At 31.0% G+C, this 20,034-nt stretch overlaps 2 protein-coding genes across 2 annotated transcripts in view; one reads left to right on the plus strand and one right to left on the minus strand.

Moving 5' to 3' along the window:
• LOC126772923 (uncharacterized) overlaps positions 1-10,838 on the minus strand; it is a 54,683-nt gene extending 43,845 nt beyond the window's left edge. The window contains exon 1 of the mRNA XM_050493524.1: positions 10,721-10,838. Coding sequence (XP_050349481.1) covers positions 10,721-10,726 — 6 coding nt within the window. The 5' untranslated portion in view covers positions 10,727-10,838. The remainder of the gene's footprint in view (positions 1-10,720) is intronic.
• LOC126772922 (homeotic protein ultrabithorax) overlaps positions 1-20,034 on the plus strand; it is a 121,089-nt gene that overhangs the window by 49,316 nt on the left and 51,739 nt on the right. The window lies entirely within an intron of this gene.

Below are 20,034 nucleotides of genomic sequence, written 5' to 3' on the forward strand. Positions count from 1 at the left end.
CGGTACTTTGAACCGTGTTGCCTCGTCTTCGAGAATCCTCAAAAACAAAACACAATTTCGGTGGGTAGGTACGAGTACATGCGATACTCGACGATCTGCAGACTTCGGGGAAAATAAATAATATGCACGTTTTTTATTTCACCTTTGACACTTTAATCCAATTTGTTTCCTTATATCCTACCCAGGGGACGGGGGGAAGTTGTCTTTATAATTGCTTTTTTGAGTGTCTTATTCTTCTTTGCATATGATAAATGATCTCACAGGTCCCGAAAGATCTGTATGATAAACTTTTTGAATAAATATCCGGCCTTTTATATACCTACTGCATAAATTTCATTAAGAACTACAAAGGTGTATTATTTAAGTTATTATGATATTCTACAAAAAAATACATAAATGAATCGTCTTAAAGCCTCAATGTATAGACTCGTGCCGCCACGACCACCGAGGTCACTATGGCGATTCTTTTTATAGCCAACTAAGAAAATTGGCTCATTAATCTTTAAGATAAATGCTCAGGGCGTATTAGGCTCGTCTTATCAGCCAGAAACGAATGGAAGTGTGGATACCCCGTTATCGCTAACTCTATCCAATATCTTCAGAATCAGTTATTTTTTAATGATACTTTATATATTAATTATTACACTTAATTTATTTTTAATAATGAATTATATTTTATAATAAACCAAATAAAATAATACATGTCGTGCTTAGCTGTGAAGGAAAACGTAGTGAGAGGAAACTGCATATGTCAGTAAGAAAACTGGTATATTTGTATCCACCAACCAGCTTTGAGCAGCGCGGTGGAAAAAGCTTTGCTTCAAAAGAAGGAGCCTTCAGCCAGCAGTGGGACTATAACAGGCTTTTCTTTTATTAAATTTACGTAAATATACTAAATGCCTTTTTTTGCTCTTTAAGCAAAAGTTGAGCGGATACTGAAATGGAATGGAATGGAATAAATGGAATGTTTTTTTTCATTAATTCATAAGGACTTAACCAAAAATATTTGCAAAGTAAATATTTGTTGTAAATTTATAACATTTATTTTGTAAAATATGTAAGGAACCAGGTGTTACCTATATTATTTACATCGATTGAATAAGGATACAATTTTAAAATGATAAATAGTTTTTTTTATTAAACCATGAAATATGTATAGTTTTTGCACATAAATAGTATTAGTAATTATTATTTATAAATCACTAACACTAATGGGTACAATTACAATAAATACCGATCTACCATGTTTGGAATTAGGTATGTCCATATAAATAGTTGTGCATCGTGATAAATTTAAACTACTTTGATCCGACGAGAGCTTCCGAGAATCCTGTCTATCATATTGTACAAAAGTTTAGAATACAAAAGGAATAAACAAAGTATATCGAAGACGTGAGTCTAATTTCGTTTGTTATAAATTAACGAGCACTTTTCATCGACCTATATAATTTATTTATGAATAAGAGAACATTAACATGTCCAATTAATATATTATATAAAACATCAGCTTTAAGTGCCCAACATTAATAATATTAAAGCGTTTAAATTATATTTATAAATTTCCTTCGGGATGGCTGTATTTTTACAAGTTTGGGATTTTAAAATAAAGTAATTCCTTTGTGTTTTGTTCGATATAATAATACCTACTCCAAAGTGCCATGAAATGATATGTCATTGTTGAATCCCAATAAAGACAAAAGTTAGCTTTGTTGCGGTTTCACGTGATTTATTGTGTCAAATAACAAAAGTTGGAGTAAAAGACGGATGCCGTTTCTTGGCACTGAAAATCTCAACAATGAATCGGCAAAATAATAAAAAAATAATATATTAATGCAGTTTATTTTCATTTTAATTCTTGATAAATCCCGTAAGCGATGAAATATGCGGTCGAACACCTAATGCCGCATAAATCTCCTTCGACATCCGCGTTTCTCAGGCGAGAAAAATGCAAGTGACAAATAAAATCACACCTGGTTCTGCTCGTAACTGGTTAGATCATTGCTGCAGGCCTGACATTTAAGTGTTGGTTCCGGACACACATCATACGATAATCATCACTCGATGTTGCATTCTATCATTTTGGTTGTTTATTCGAAATTTATTCCGTTGGGGAAATACAAATGAGTGGTGGACTAGTGAGGTGATAAATCTTGTCGATGTCTCGACGTGTCGCGCGTCGGGTTAAAAGCTCGATAACCGAGACTCGCACACACCTACCCGAGCCAACAATAACCTCTGCTTTGTTTTATTTGAGAGCGTTCTTCGGTCCGACCAGATATAAGCCAAGTATTTTATGCATAAAAATATCGATATATAATTGCTTCATTACGTCCCTGTGTTGGTGAGTAAAATATGTGGGAGTTGCTTACAGGTGGTTCCAATCGAGGTATAGTGAAATATCCTAATTTTTCGTTACTTACTTTAAACTGTACGAACTTTATCTTACAATGTAAGAGATACATTTAAGCATTTGTCATTGATATCTAGTTTTATCTTTAATATTTATGAAGTTGTTAATGTTGAATTGATTAGTAGTTGATTGTACCCAATACCAAATTATACATAATTTAATATCTGCACTATAACATTGACTAATAAATGAATTATAGATCTAATTTCAAGAAAGCATTAATATTATTATTTTTTATACTGCTAGGGAAAACGAATTACTTTATTTAAATAGAAAGGTTTAGTCTGAGGCTTAGAGATTATAATGTTAAGATATGATATATTTGGAACATCCTGTAGGCATCGTTCGGAAAGCAGACGCGTTCTCTGGTGTCTGTCGAGTCTGTGTCGCTATCGTTGTATCGCTGTGTCACGCCGTTTGCTTTATGGTGCCAGCTCGGGTGTAATATTTCATGAGGATCGCACGCCATGATTCATTCCAAGTCACTTTTTTACTTCTCGAATGTGCCTTTAATGAAGGTGGAACGGAGATAATAGAATTTAAAAATGACGAGCCGGTCCCGACAATTTATTTGCATGTAATTAACCTTACTAACGTTATCTCGACAATAATTTGTGATTGTTTGATGCATGGCGGCTTATTCAATTAATACTTGGTGCTAATTAAAAATAACGAAGTTTAAACTTGAAGAGTATTAAGAGAAAAAATGATTTGTAGCCAAATACGTGAGTTTAAAATTGCGATGATACCAACCGCTTGTCAGTTATAATTGGCTGAACTTGTTGGCGGACTCGTTGCGATTTTTTTACTTTTCTCCCTACATCGGCATTACTCTTCGTCTCCCACGAGAGACGTAAATTGCGGACATAGAGCCTGTGGAAACAAGCATTGATGTGACGTATGAATACAGGAACATGTTATGTTTTATTAAAATTCAAATTTCAAATGGAATTTCCTAACAGCGTCAGACCGTTTCAATTATGCTCGCATCCTGAATAATGTTTTTTTAACAATGTTTATTATTAAATTCCATCGTATTATTAAAAATGAACTATATTAAAAGAATACAATCCGTTGAAACGTGCGAAAATAACTATATAATTTGCATTTATTTTGCTATAAATAATCAGGAAAACCTTCATAAGTTCCGTTTAAATTGAATACATATTTTAAAAATTAAGGATATTCGACATTATATCTTTAAAATTAGAACAAATTATCGAAGTTTAAATTTAAAATCATGTTCGATTAAATTCATTCTTTTTTTTAATTAAAACTATGGAGAATATCATTTACTTTGTATAATAGTAAGTATTTAACGATAAAAAAGCGATACATATCGGCTATTTTCATACAAAAACTGTAACTTGGTAAGCTATTCGTTGTCCGGCTAACGCGGACCGGTGCGAATCCTTACATAATTCATAACCGTTTATGCATATCGGCACAATTGACACATGTAACACTTGTTTCGCTTGTGTTTTGTTTTGTAAGGATTTATCACTATGTTAATACCTACTAACTTTATACGGGCTGATAAATTTTAGAATATACGATATTATTTATGTCAATACAGTAAAACAAATATATACCTACCCATATTTAATTTTAGATTATAGTAACAAAACGCATAAATGTATATATTTTGAACTATTTTAATTTCGATACGTTTAATAATGTGTATAAGGGAAAGGTTGATTTGTCTCAGTTAGTCTCTATTTAAGATTTAAGATTTATTTAAGATTTATTTACATATATAGTTATTTAAATAAAAATAAATAAATTAAACGTTATAGTTATAATATCAAATCTGTTGATTTTTACTTATAGCAACACAATTAATTTGATGGATTTATCATCTTTTATGACTTGCAAATATTGTTTATAAGACAGTTTTGTATTTTACATTTAAGTTGAACTCGAACCTACATAAATACCTAATTATTCGTACAGGCAGGTTCACCATTGTGTATATTTGGTAACATTGACATTACTCATGTGTTAATTTTTTTTTAGTATGGTAATAACAAAAAAATAAAATTTCGTTAACCAAACAATACAGTTATTTATTATAAACAAATAGAAAATAAACATAAACAGGCTCGATAGTTGTACGATAATACTAAGAAAATGTTCTCCGTTATTTTTGTTACATTGTAGTTAAACTATTAATATAAAATCCAGACAAACGTCTCGCTATTTTTCCACACGCAAGCAGCATTAATTTAATAAAAGTGCAAAAGCTTAACTTAAGCCACAGTAAATAGTCCATTTTTTACTCGCGGGCTAAGCCAAAAAACTGCAACTGGCACAAAATAAATTATAAAAACCTGAATCTATTTATGGCCAGCTCATTAACAGTGCCCTGAAGTCTTTTAGCCTTTAATAACTTTCTTCTGCATTTCTAGTATTTATATTTTACGGTATATATGAATGCGTTATTATTTAAAAAAATAATAATTGATTTATATTATTGTAATAACAACAAAAATATATTAGTTCCCTGAACCTTACACATACCTAAAGTCAAAAATACTCTAGAACATTCTTATAAAGACTAATATATCAGATATTTCCTTTTTACATTATAAGAGTAAGAATTAATGATCTCTTTTTTCTTTTCTGTTTTATGAACGGGTCTCTTCTATTAACTTTATGAAGGTGTAAAGTTTAGTTTTCAGTTAGTTACTGTGCGTAATTAGTTAGCCGACGCGGTAGTTTTAATGGGAATTTTCTTTGTTTAAGTAATTGTTAAGTGGCTTTGTTTGTTTAATATTAGTTATAACTGCTATTACATATACTGTTCGTTTCATAAACTGTATCACGAAATCGCTTTTAGATTATATTTGTATTGAAATTGCTCGTGAAACATGCTTGCTTAAAAGTCTTTCAAGTGGTTGTATAGAGATAATATATTTGTTATATTCGATAAAATCTTATCCACTTCGATACAAAGATAATTACTGTATAAGTACAAAATTATGCTACTCGTTTTCTCTTATCGTCACACGTTTGAACTTTCTTCACCTTTGACTGTTATGCACTCTACATCACCAGTCCTCGTTGACACTATTGACTTAGAACATTATACACTATTTATTATAAATTAAAATCGTGTACGTAAACTATTAGAGTTCTTGTTTAATTGGACGCAAAATAATAAGACCAACTGTGAGTGCTTGATACGAATGTTAGAGCAATAAATTACTGTAACAAATGATTAATTTTAAAGATGTAGGTGAAAAAAATATTATTTGTAGATATAATATTGTAATAAACGACTAAGATATTTTTTGCGTTAAATAATTTAAAAAAATGCCTATATAGAAAGGAAATAGTTATACTATAATAGATACCCACCTAGTGCGTGCACTCACTCAAAACAATTTATTAGGTACAAGTATTACCCAGTGCGTACTAGTAATTTATGGTTACTTATTTAAAAGTAAGAGGGTAGATAATAAAGGCGATGTTTAAAATTCAAACGTATCTTCAGTTAAATCCCTGATCCGTCACACTTTCCGCTAGTAAATCTAGATACCCACCCTTACAGCATAAATAAGGCGGATCTCGTTAAAAGTTGCGGTAAAAAAACCGTACATTTTTCGGTATTTTTAAACCAAGACGCTCCCCTTAAGACGGCTTCCGGTTTCATAAATATGTAGATATCCTTCACCTGGGCTAAAGGAGCTAAGCGACCAAATTTAGTATACCAATTTATCGTAATAGAAACATTGTAAATACAGGGCCTGTCTTTGGGTACGCCTAAAAAGATTTGTAATGTAGACGTGCTTTCGCATAAGTAGCATATTACGGTGCTGTTTATATGGGCTCATAACGAATAGTAATTAGGTACTAGGTAGGTACGGGAATGAAGTTTACTTACTTAGATAGATAGAATTATAAATATTGTAATAAAAATAAATAAAACTACTTAGTTTTGTTGTGTTTCGGTATGAAGGTGTGAGCTAGTGTAGCTACAGGTACAAGACAAAACTTCTTAGTTCCTAAGATTGGTGGAGCATTGACGATGTAAGGAATGATTAATATTTCTTACAGCGCAAATATCCATGGACACTGTTGACCACTTACAGTCAAGTGGCCTGTATGCACATTTGCCAGTCCGTCTACCTATTATAGATACGATTAAATATAATTATCAAAATACGCTTGGGTTATTTTCTGTATACTCGACAAAGCGCGTTTTAATGTTTTGTTTTCTTCAAGCTATGTCGTTTAGCAAGTTAGGTGCAAATACCTCTGGTTGCCAACCGTATGTAATAGCGATCTAATTAAATGCAAAACAGATAATACAAATTATTTCATTACTCATTAATTACTCAAACAAACATCGATAGTAATTGTCTAACATCACTTGTCTTCCTTATCAAAAATTATGATATTATGTATTAATAATATAAATAAATACATGGTTGTAATAAAATATTATTTATTTACATAGAATTATAATTATAACAAATAAAATATTGAGATAATAGAAAATATAGCTAAGTAGGTCATTGTGATTCTTTGTCATTAATTTTTTCAATATATATCTCACATTGCACGAAAATATTTTAAAATAATGCAACCTGCTTGCTCTTCTTAACTCGACTCTAATCTAAATTTTGAGTTTTAATAAGAATTTATATTAGGTAAATATACGTACTTTCGTATTTTATTATTAATCAGTGTTTTTTTTTTATGTAAATAAAAAAATATATCTACCAAAGATAAAATGTAATAGTTCAGCCATAAATATAACATTTAACAAGTAGGTTATATTGTGGATTTAGAACATCTACGTGTTATTGTATTTATTTATTTTATATTATACTTATATATATGTATGTAACAAAAATGTTTTGAATCTAAATTGCGATCATCAATCAGGCATCCAATTAAATCTATTTGCGGTTCCTACGCATTACGCTCATTCTTGGCTCACTCATGCCTAACATTTTACTCAGCGCTCCATACAATATCTACATTATCTCATTCACACATTACATAAGTTTGAAACGCAGGTGTTAAAAGCGTATTACAGCTAACAAACAGGCGTTAAGCTTCGGGCTTCGGCAGACCATGGCTTGGTAAAATGGCCGAAGATTAGCTCGCGGACTTGCGGATAATATTCATATTTCATTTCTAACTGTAGGTAAGGCGTAATTATGTTATAATAGGCCCGCTCGTAACTTTGAAGTTCAGATAATTAAGTATGACATCTTCAATAAATTTAACATAAATATTTAAATTTCAAAAAAATTACTATTAATTGTCAAAAATAATATAAAACGAAGAACAAAAATGAAGTCACATTAATCTGTTAAATAATGTCTATAATATTATGTCAATGTAGTTAAAAAACATTCGATATAATATCTATCATTTACAAATCCGGACCTTGAACTATAATTACAAAATAAGTATACAAACGCTCATATAAATAAAAGAATGTTATTATTATTATCAGATGTTACATCTCGCAGTTCTGTACATGGTAAATCAACATTCACGTAATCGCTCCGTAGGTAATACGCATCACAAGTCTCACATGTGAGCTCGTACAGGCGTGCCAAGTTTTTCTCAGAACTTAATCAATAATGTGAAGAGGTATTGAAAAGCGCGCAAGTGCTAACTGCATTTACACACGCCATGTTTTGTTCTTTCGTAACATTTTAAACGATGTATTGCACTATAGGAGATGTTACTCGTATATTCGGTAGTTATATCTTATTCAAGGGTAGAACGTTTTCTTAAGAAACTAGTTTAAGCACTGTATATAGCGCGTTAAATATCACCGGCGAGTGAGATTACGCTGTTTATCCTTTAATAATGTTAGACGAAGTTTGACAATTTTCATGAGGCACGATAGGTACCAACCCGGTCCGTTTTGCGTTTTCGTTAATTCTGCGTAGTGCCGGGCCCGCTCGAATTTGCATTTTGCACGCGTGATAAGTGGGCAGGATTACACGGGATTCCCACCTACAGCCTCTGTTTGTTCTGAAATAAAGGGCTGTTAAACTTTTTTCATGGTAATTTGGGTCACCTTCAGGAGTAACGATCGTTGTAAATTTGTTTAAGTAGGCTTAGGTCCGTCCCGTTTATATTTAAAGTATTCATGGTTAGCTAATTACCCGACTACGATGAAACTAAAATGTAGATATGATATATATTTTTATTAAAATATTAATCGTAATGTGTTTTTATGATAGAATAGTAAATGTTAATCATTTTAATAGTCATAAAAGTTTAAAATATGACGTACAGTAAGAAAAGTATTCGGAAGTGGGGGATATTTTTCTATCGTGATTAATGCGACCACCACAAATGCAGCCCGGCTGACTTCCAAAATTTCCACACTAAATCTCGCCTTTCGTTTCACTTCTTTTGCCCGAGGAAGACTTGGCAGCGTATATTATCTCTGTAATGCAAGCTTTGCACTGTAAATAGCAAATATATATTACAGTCTTATAGAAGACCATAACGGCAACGATGTTTTTAACAATGCAAATTTAATGTGTTAAATTATCTCAATGTTTTCAATTTAATAATGTCTACCAAATTTTATAATTTATACAAGCAAACATTTTATTATAAATCTTATAAATATTCTCATAATTGATAGGTAACATCAATACCAATTTTGATAAGTTCCTACACATTGTTTGTATTTATAAATTATTTATTTTAAATTTAATTAATCATTTGGAAAATACTATAAACTTATTTAAAATAACCAGTTTTAACCAGTTAATTCAAAAAAAAAACGGTATAAAGAAACATTAATGCATATCCCGCGACGCGACGCTCTTTCTATTTAGTATTGAGAATTCTTCAGCTACGTCCAACTTTCACAATATCGCACTATTGCACTCCGAGTTTTATCTCCAACTTAAACTACCTAAGGAATATTCAACGGTCGACTTGAAATGTGCTGAGAAGAATTGTTTTGCTTATTGCAAATAAAATATTACTTTTCTTAATGTTCTTTAAATAAATTGAAGCTGGATGATAATTTTTTACCCTCTCATGGGATATAATTCATGAGAATTATTTAGGTATATCTTGACATACATATGTAGGTAATATTTAAGTAAAGTCTAATATAAAAAAGTAAAACCGTAAGTAAGTAACCGTCCCACTGCTGGTTGGTTGGATGTGGCATATTTTCATCCCTTAAGTACCTAAGTACATGCAGGCCTCCTTCCTCATGACGTTTTCCCTCACAACGAAGCACAATATAAAATATAAACAAAAATTAGATATGAAAACTCTAGTAAAGTTTAGTTAAGGTATACATACGTACCTGTTATACATATTATATAAATATTTATAGGTAACGTTGTTATATTATTATATAACCTTCTCCTCAAAAGGGAGACGAGGCCTTAGCCCAGCAGTGGGACATTAACAGGCTGTTACTGTACTGTACTGTTGTTATATTTGCATTGTACATTTCGAACAATTTTTAAAGTAAAATATTTATTCAAGCATTGTAGATAGGTAGGTATGTAAAATAGTAAAAAAACAGCCTTTAATTAGTCCTATAACAATTCACAAACCGCGCATGCGCTCAATTTCCGTCGGAGCTTCGAAAAACAAATCCGTCGGATCTTGATTAATTTATAATTGAAATATATTAAGGAGTTAAAAAAATTCTGCTTACAATAAGTGTATAATACCGGGTAACAAGAAATGTCTTAAATAAAGGAAAAATATATAAATGTTATTGCATAACCTAAAAAAAGTTTAGGCATCTTTGGACTATGTGGTTATTATTGAACAAATAGTAATAGAAAATTTAAAATAATCAATTCAGTCGTTTGGTTTAAGTGCTTTAAAGAAAGATTTTATTAGAACATGGATAAAATACAATACCTACATGGTAAAAGCTATGCCTATGATATTAGTAAATTTAATTGTGTAAACATAAGCAGACCGGTTGATATTTTATTATCTTAATAATAGCTTTGTTCAATCACCTATATAGTAATCCTACATTAAGAGACTTTTAATGTAGTAATTTATATTCATAATTAGTCAAAACTATCTAAAATAACAAATGTTCAGTGTTCATTTTGATGAGTCTTATAAGAAGTTTATGGGAATAATATTATAGATTTCCTGTGTATCTATACATTTAGCAGTAGTATTAGTACTACTGCTAAATGTATAAATACACAGAAAATCTACATTATTTAATAATATAAACAAAACACTGTCTGAACATAGCTTTAAATAGTTTTGGTAGCGTCCTGCTCATTTTTACCCATAATAGTATCAACATTGGTTAAATATGATACTTGCCTGCATTCTTAGAATAACACACTCAATAAATCACTGATTTCACTCAAAAATAACCGTGAAAACTATTACAAATTGAAGAAAACTTATAAAAACAATACGGAAAGCGTCGTGACGCGGCCTTCGCATAAGTTCGGATAGGTGGCGGGTCGGTCGCGTCATTCAATATGGCGATGGGTCGGCGCGCTGCTATTGGCCGAAGCTCGGAGCGATGTGAAGTTGGTTCGGATGAGCGAGCGAGGCAGATTTATGTGATGTTATAGCGTCGATGAAAGACGGAAAATATGTTGGAAGGATAGTACATTCGTATGCCGGCGGCGTCCCAAACAGGTTTTGTCAGAGGCGTTTACGAAGTGTGCGTATGTGCGCTCGGCTATGTGTCGAGGGCAGGTAGATTGCTACCTATTTATAATGACGAATTGGAGTGCGGGCGCGCTCGGTATGAATTAAAAACTGAATTTTTAATTTCAATTTCTTTGTTTTCAGGTAAATATTTTTGGCGTTGCAGGAAGCATTACAGAACAGATAAGTTATTATACAAAAGCAATAATGTTGAAAAATAAATTAGCTTTTTATGCGTTAAAAATAGATTTAATTAGATTGTATATAGTAAAAAGCAATTTAATTTTTTAATAACTTTTAAGAAAGACAAAAAACGCTCGTTTTTGAAAATAAGCGGCAGGTTATAGATAATACGCGTTAGATAAGTGTTGATAGGTGAGCGATTATTATTATAAAAAAAGTAAGATCTAAATCTTAATTTTACGTCAGCCTTTCCCAGATTGAACATGAAGTATCAAGCGGAAGCAGGAATATGTATCGCCAGAAAAAACGAATATATCTCCGGCCCAGCGGGCTTAGATAAATTTATTTTGTCGTGTAACTAGCAATAAATATGCTAATTCAACACTATAACGTCCGTATGTCGCCTAGAGCCTCCGCCATTGAAAGAGTGAAAAAGATATCACAAAATTGCACAGCGCATTCTTCTTTTCAGTCATACAACCTTCTGGTGGTATTGTACGAAAGTTTACTCTGTTTCTTTCAGTCGATGGTCGTTTATTTTTCTCCCGGATTTATTGAGATACGTCGTTCTGGCGTCGGTTTGTAGTTTTATCGACCTACGGCAACTACTAACCTAATAAATTTTGGTGTTTCGCTCAGTGAATCCATTGCTGAACGAATGCATCGTCCCAGATACGACGAATGAGCGGGATTTGACTATATCTATTTATTCCGCGAATTATGACTTACTAGTTTATTATAAAAATAAATAAACAAGTTGTCGGATAATCCAATACAAGATTTTTTTAAATTAATATATAATGAACTGTGTTACATAGTTGCTGTAATTTTATTATTAATAAATGCAATATCTCAATTTAACGAGTTTTTCGTTATTAACCTGTTTAGCACTGCGCAACTTAATTAAGAACGAGATAGGTATTTAAATAAATCACAACCTCGGCGGCAAAATTAAAACAATGAAAACCAATATTTAATTGATGGCCAAACCTTAATTAACTTGTAGTTCGCCGGCGCGCCCCAAAGCTCCAAGATAAAAGAAGCCATCTGCATTTGGGTATTCAAATTATTTTTCAAACATGTTCTTCGTTCTATCTGAGGGGCTATTGACAAAATCGCTTCATCACATTCACTCCTGCGCACCCGAAACACGTGTGAACGGTTCAACCCTTTGCTTCAGGATGTTTCGTAACACAAAGGGTAATTTAACATAAGAACTCATACGGACCCAAATAAAACATAACAAAAAGATGACCGTCACAAAAGTTTGCCTAAACTAACCTCGTTAAGAGATTTCTGGATAAAAGAATACCGTTTTTCAGTATCATCACGATTGTCCGGCCGATCGGATAGCTCGATCGCTGTTTTATAACTACTGTCATATTTAACAGTTTACTCATAAAATCTGAGTTCTTTAAAGTGCTGGTTCATTGTACAAGTGCACGGAGAAAGTTCGCTTTATGTTCGGCGAACAAAGGACATTACTTTTTTGAGTCATTGCGCAAGAGAAAGTCGCGATTGTTAGATAAAAAGCTTTTGTATTGAAAAGAACTGGAGAGTCAACGGCTTAAAGTTTTTTAGTTTCCGAATAGCCAGTCTGTAGACCGCTTGTGTTGCGTGCAAAAAGTCATAAATAGTGCTTCAAATGTTATTAGAAATAGGTATAGATCGCCTATCTCATCATTTCCAGCGTCAGGTAATTATAACCTTTATTGTAACTTCGTATTAAACAAATAATCAAAAATAGCTTAAAGAAGATTTGTGTGAAAAAAAAACGCACGAGCAAATGTTTGAAAATTTAATCTCCTCGGCGCGCTTCATCTCATGTAGGTACGTACATGATATGAATTAAGACAACGTTTTAGTTTATTCCTCAATATTTAAATGTTATCTGGTTTAAACATAGCTGGTTTCTTAAATCTCCGACGTTTGTAGGTATGTATTGTAGGTACCAACTTTAAATCGGATAATATAAAAATCAACCGATAGATAATAACATCTCAGGAGTAGTTTATAAAACATAATCTTTTTTTATATTTTGGCGACCGTCAACATCATAAATTTTGTTAAAAAGAGTCCACATGGCTCAGGCATATTCTCACACTATGTCCCGGGCCAGGAGCGTACATGTTGAACATTACGCACATACAGACAAAGGAGACGCTTAATTAAACTAGCGGAGCGGGGCAAACGTAAGCATTTAATTTATATCCCTGCAGTAACTCCGCGAGATCCTCTGTAAGGACGGGGAAGCACGAGAGCCGCGGTTTATTGCTTGTGAAAATATTTAAGCAATAAATATATCATGAAACATTTACTTTAAAAACTAGTAATCATATATTTATGATTATTGTAATAAATAAAAAACAATAGAATTGCTTTTTATAACATACTAAATATTTATAAATTGTTTTTTATGGTAGGATCACGTCGCCAAGAATTGAAACTGCAGCTGTTAACTATTAGCAGGTGTTGCTACTGATATGGCGCTTGTATATGTATTAGGTACAGATTATATAAATATCTATAATATAAAGTAGGCTCCTATCAAAAGTATGGAAGGTAAATAAATAGCATTCTCCCTTATTGTTTTTTCTAAGATCAAAAAGTTATAGATTAATTTATTATCGTATATATGTAAATAAATTCTGCTAGAATAATATGTATTTTATTTTTTAATTAACTTTTTCTTATAAGATAATTTAAATTAGATGTCGCTTTCAGTCTATACCTTCAGACGCATATTTTTTGTTGTATTGCACTATTGAAAAACACTCAAAGGAAAACCGCGTTGAGAATAAACTATTTTAATTACGACTAAGTAGGTATTGTTTACGATACCTACGATACAGGAATAATCAAATATGCGTTACTGAAGAACGCTAGTCTATCATTAAGATCATACGTTTTATTGAATAATTTATTCATTGATTTCACATTTAAAATTTTATATAATTTAATCGATTATTTGTCGATTTGAATTATGGATCTTTATATAAATAAGTACCTGTTTTTAATAGCTCATTGTCAGCGAACAAAGTAATGGTAATTTCATAAGTTATAGCTATTTATACAACCTTGATACAAAACGAATAAATAAATGTATAGTATACGTCGAATATATAAAATATATAAAAACTTTTTAAATATACATTTGAATCTATGGTGTTTATAAAAATATATTCTATACTTAGACGGTCAGGTACTCCTACAGTTTTAGATAAAGTAGAATCAAATATTTCTTCTAAGGTTCAGTTAGATAAATGCTAATAAATCCGAATAATTAAAACTTATGTAGACAGTCATACCCGTTAATTATTTAGTAGGCAAATGGTTTTAATTTAGTTAAATTGTTAGTAAATATATATAAAGATCCAATTAATGTCTTAAGAACGACTATAATGTAATAACATTTAGAGATTTAAAGGTTAGGTGCCTAATTATGTACCTAGATATATTAATGATAAAAATATATTTCGATCTTCTCAGATACAAATCTGAGAAGATCGAAATATAAATAAAATTATGTTATATAAATTAAATTTGACATAGTGGGTATTTTTTCTTTTTTTAAATATGTAATATAAGTTTGTCTTGCTGTATGTTTACATATGAAAAAAGAAATCATGTATAGTTTTATAAGAGGTATCTAAATAATCTAAGAAAAAAAATGACTCAATATGCTACGTACATAGGTAACAGTAGGTGTATTGATAACTATATAATTTAACTCAATATAAAACCCTTTAATGTGTTTTAATTAATCTTGCTTCAATAGTTATGCTAAATAGTTTTCGTTTTGAAATAATAATAGAGTACCTACGTAGTGATCCCTTGTGTACTACTACTGCCCGCAGCAGATATATACCGACACACCAATACAAGTTTTAGCATCTTGATTTCCCTGCAGCCGAATTTGAAACCAAATACTGTCTTAGCACTATTAAATTGCTGCTTGTTAAACAACAGATATATTGGTGGATATATCTGTTAATGCTTAATATATTTAATATAATAAAATAAATATCATTAACCTAACAACATTTTAAATTAAAGGTTTAAATATATCTCAACCTTATTTAAGATCACTTTAGAAATCTTATTACCTACTTACTAAGGTATTGAGCTTAAAACTCGATAAAAATGTATTTAATTCTTGTCCGTATAGGTAGATATTTTAAATTTTATATCCGTATAGATTGATCCGTATAGAGGTGGGTTTTATTTTATAAGAAAATTATCTTATTTTCAAAAATAGTGGCATTTTAGGTACTAATTCAATAATACAAAATTTTAATATCGATAAAAATAAATAATAAATTTCAATAAAAAATTAATAAAAATATAAGAATTATCCTTATAAATAAGGAATATATACCTAAATATATATAGATAACGTACCTATATCGCAGAAACTTATCGAACCAATTTAAACAAAGCAAATATTTAAGAGCCATTCTAGAACACTCGAGCACCTAACACGCGCCCGACTTAGCCCGCCATGCCTGAATGCCTGTAGCTCTTCCCACCTATTCCTTTCTTAATTAAGTCCATACTCGGAGGCAACAATGGCGAACCTCCGATGCGCTGCGAGATATTCAAATATGTCTAAGGCCGCTATTATATTGCAGCCATTTATAGTCATGTGACTTCTGAATTGAATTTGAGTGTCTCACACACTGTTAATTGGAAAACAATATATGAATATGTATGAGGTTTGATGATTTAAAACTATTAATAGTACTTTGATGAGTACCTATAATTGACTTCTATTAATTTTATTGTACTAGTATTCACAGTGTAGGAATTATTTCACTCCTACATTATTATTTAATTTATTTTATTCCATTTGAATAACATTTTATTTAAAATTAAAATGACATAATATATTACTCACTCACACAAAGGATATGCTTTCGATCTTTTTGGTTGAAATTTAAATAATTTCGTTTTAAAAATAAGGTTTTTTTTTTTATAATAAGTATATTTATACCTACAGTGTTTACTAATTTTGATGAGGGTTAAGATGTTATCTGTAAATTATTGCGATAGGATTATTATCAGACAACTTAAATTAAATTATAAAGCATTTCCTAAGTACGTTATAAAGTTAGGATAGGTACTTTTACGTCAAAATTAATTAATACAAATTAACATTCAAGGTCTATTACTTGTTGGACTAATTGCCTTATCTAATTATATGTCTGGCGAGTAAATAAAAAACTACATAAATTATTAGGTATTAACTTACTAAACATTTAACAATTGAAAAATCTACAATTATTATAAATATTAAATAAGTATAAAGTTTTTGTTTTGGTTTTTGTGACATACAAAAAGTACTTGCATTACTCAAATCTAAAATTTTTATATAGGTACCTATATATTCCTGATACCGAGAAGATATATTTTAAATGTTGAAAAAATGTCTATAAATGTCTGTCTGAGCCTTTGCATTATTTCCACGTCGATATAAAATAACCTTAAAATTTACAACATAATTTGGACCAGAATACCTCATGTCTACACTGTAAAAGTTTTGAAAAAAATATTTTATTTAAGTCTTGATAGTATAATATTATAGTTATCCTGCTGGTAGTATGTAGCTGGTGTGTGGGCCTTTGCTCGGAGACTAATTAATATAATATTATATTATACCTACTAAAATATTTACAATTATGTTTAAGGAATTAATATGTCAAAAAACCTTAATTGAAACCGATGCGTTGGAGCAGCGGATCATTAATGTGATATTTTATATATGGAAATGTTCCCTTAATAATTTTAACTTGATTCCCATATAGGAAGTTCACGTTTCTTTGTTGAAATTTTTGTTCAGGCAATAAAATACAAATAAAGTAATTAGGTAAGTCAATATGTTTTTGTATGTGTAATTAAATCGTCCGTTTCAATGTTTTCTGCTTTTAAAATTTTAGGCGATATATAACTTACAAATTAAAAACTATTCCTTTTTAAAAGTATTTTTAACTTACTATATATTATTACCAGTTTACAATCGTTGATGAAAAATGATCTTCGCTTGACATGCAAGTAAACGAAAATAACGTACTATATCAATAACATAAAATACTTATTTTTATGCATATTTCTTTGATGTATGATGCGTATAAAATTCGATATTTAAAGTCACTTCAACATAAACTTTAAATACAGTCTTCTCAACTCGATTCCCGGATGGGACGTTGATCTCGGCGTCTGCTTCCAATTGTATTTTTACTCGCCCTTTGATACACTCAATATAAACTACATCATTTGTGAGTGTATTCAAGCTGCTTGCTGATGTTTTAATTGTTATTTGGTTATGACAAGTGAATTACACTGATACAAAACGATATACCTAAGTACATTCATAAATTATTGCGTCGAGTTAAATATGATCTAGATCTAAGTTTCATTCACAACTTCTGCGAGTTGATGTTATTTCATTAATAGAAGATATGATTTTATACTGAAAAATTATCCTTAGTGTTACGTAATTGTAAGTAATAGTGTAGTAATATGAATTATTTTAAATTATTGACTGTTCTGTAAATTATCGAATATATCTAAGTCTTCGTGACCTTATTTATTATTATTATTATTTATATCGTAGTAAAATACCCAGAGATCCTTCATTACTATTAATCTAGACATCTAGCAGAAAAACATTAAATAGGTTGCTACATAATAAACCAAAATTTTATCGTTCAAATATAGAAGTTATTAGTTAAAAGTTCAGAAATAAGCTGAACATTTTCCTCCAAGTTAAAATTTTATCTTCTGTAAATCGAAGGAGATTGAACCGACAAAGAAAGATACGAGATCTTTCTTGATGAATGCTTTAAAGGAAACTTGTCGCCAAAGAAGTGCACGTTGGTACGAGAGACCGCTACAAAAGGACTGCTGGCGGTTGAGATCGGAATATTTATTTGTTTTACATTTAAATAAATAAAATACTACAATAAAATTACATTTAAAGTGAATCGTACATAAATAAACTAAGAAATATGAAAAAATTGCTACGAAGATAGTTCACATATTCCCACTGGATGTGAAAACATTTTCAACTATTTTATAAAATATATTATCGGGTTAATAGATATTAGTATGGCAAAGCTATTCTCGAATAGCTCACAATTTCAAAGCAACAATGTAACGAGGTTCTGAAATCGAAAGAAATAAATCGCGTTTCTCAGTTTACAGGTGACAATCTGATCGGCAAAAGAAATAGTCCAGTTTTACATATGGTCGCGGTAAAAGTACGATACTCCGAGGACTTGCTGCATAAATTGGCTCGTTCGTGATACAGTGCCTCGTTGAATATGTATAGGTACTCCCTTCCGTGCTTCTCATTTTACTAATAGATTTCTCTTTGATTAAATTTGTATACGTTTTATTCATACGGCCGAAGCAACTATTGTTGGTTGGTGGCCGCTTAAATCACCGGTTACGGCCTTCCCTACGTTTTGTTTCGTTGCTGCCTCGCGTGTTTGAATATTTGTTTTCGTTTACGATAATTTTGTTTATTTTAGTATAATATTTATCACGTATCAAATAAACCTCTATTATATTCCTGTATCAATATAATGTATTAAAATTAATAAACTAAAAATTTTACTGCACTGATTTATTGTTCATACATAATTTGTAAGTGCTTCATCCAAACACAAATATAATAATCTTTTGGTATTTTGTGCCAACTCTTAGCCATACGTCGAATATAAGATATTTATAATGTCTTTATTAAGACAGGCCATCGAATGAGCTCACGCCCGCTTATTATTATAATTTAGACGATTGCCTAAAGCTCTTCTAATCGAATGAAGTCATCATATTGGGAAGAACCAGTTTGCCGTAGTAACTCATACACGTTGTTATATTGAAATGCGAACGTTCTGTACTTTTTCTACCATATTGATAATTCCTTTACAATCTATAAAACGATATTTTTCTTTTTATATTAAATTTTATAATGCTCTTTCAGACATGAGGGATCACAAATCAAACCTGTATATTACATATGCAAGAATGTTAGATTTCGTGACGCCAGGTCATGGCGATTACCTGTACATTTATGGAACTCCTGTTTTTTGCAAGTTAACACGTAATCATATAAGCATATAACAACTGAAGCTTTAGTAAAATACTGTTAAATTATAACAATACTATTATAATATATCTTAATATAAAATTATACATTCATAACTAATTAACAGTGGGTAGGAACGTCTCAGCGTTATGCGTTACCCCGACTTCCGTAAAGAGCCACTAATCTTACGAATGGAAATATTTATGGACGCCTTACCTCATTAGAGGCATTAAAAGTTTCCAAGTCATAACTGTAACTCTTACCTACAGCGCTTCATTTTTCATTCTGCGTGCGTACATAATATTGTTCGAGTTGAAATTTGTACGCAGCTCTGAAAAAGTGTCAATTCATCATAGTAAAGCCCTGGGACCGAGACCGAAGTCCCCCGAATAAATCTCACTTCCATACTTTCGCGTGGGGAACGACTGCTTTATGAGATCCTTAAGGCTGTATGGATTTGGGAAAATATTTCCTCTGCGTGCTAGCCCTCGACAAATGAAGGAGCGCTGAGCACATTAGAATGTGTGAAAGGGCCCACAGACGTTTTTATTGTTATGCCGACCAATTCGTTTAAAAGCGAGTGCTAGTAACATTCGTACGAAGTGCCTACTTCCTAATATTTATTGTACCACTTTGGTTTTTGGGTTAGAGAAAAAATTGATGCTTTTAAATGTACTATTATTAGAAAAATAATAAGTAAATT

Source organism: Nymphalis io, chromosome 13 (assembly GCF_905147045.1).
Source record: "Nymphalis io chromosome 13, ilAglIoxx1.1, whole genome shotgun sequence".
NCBI classification, from domain to species: domain Eukaryota; kingdom Metazoa; phylum Arthropoda; class Insecta; order Lepidoptera; family Nymphalidae; genus Nymphalis; species Nymphalis io.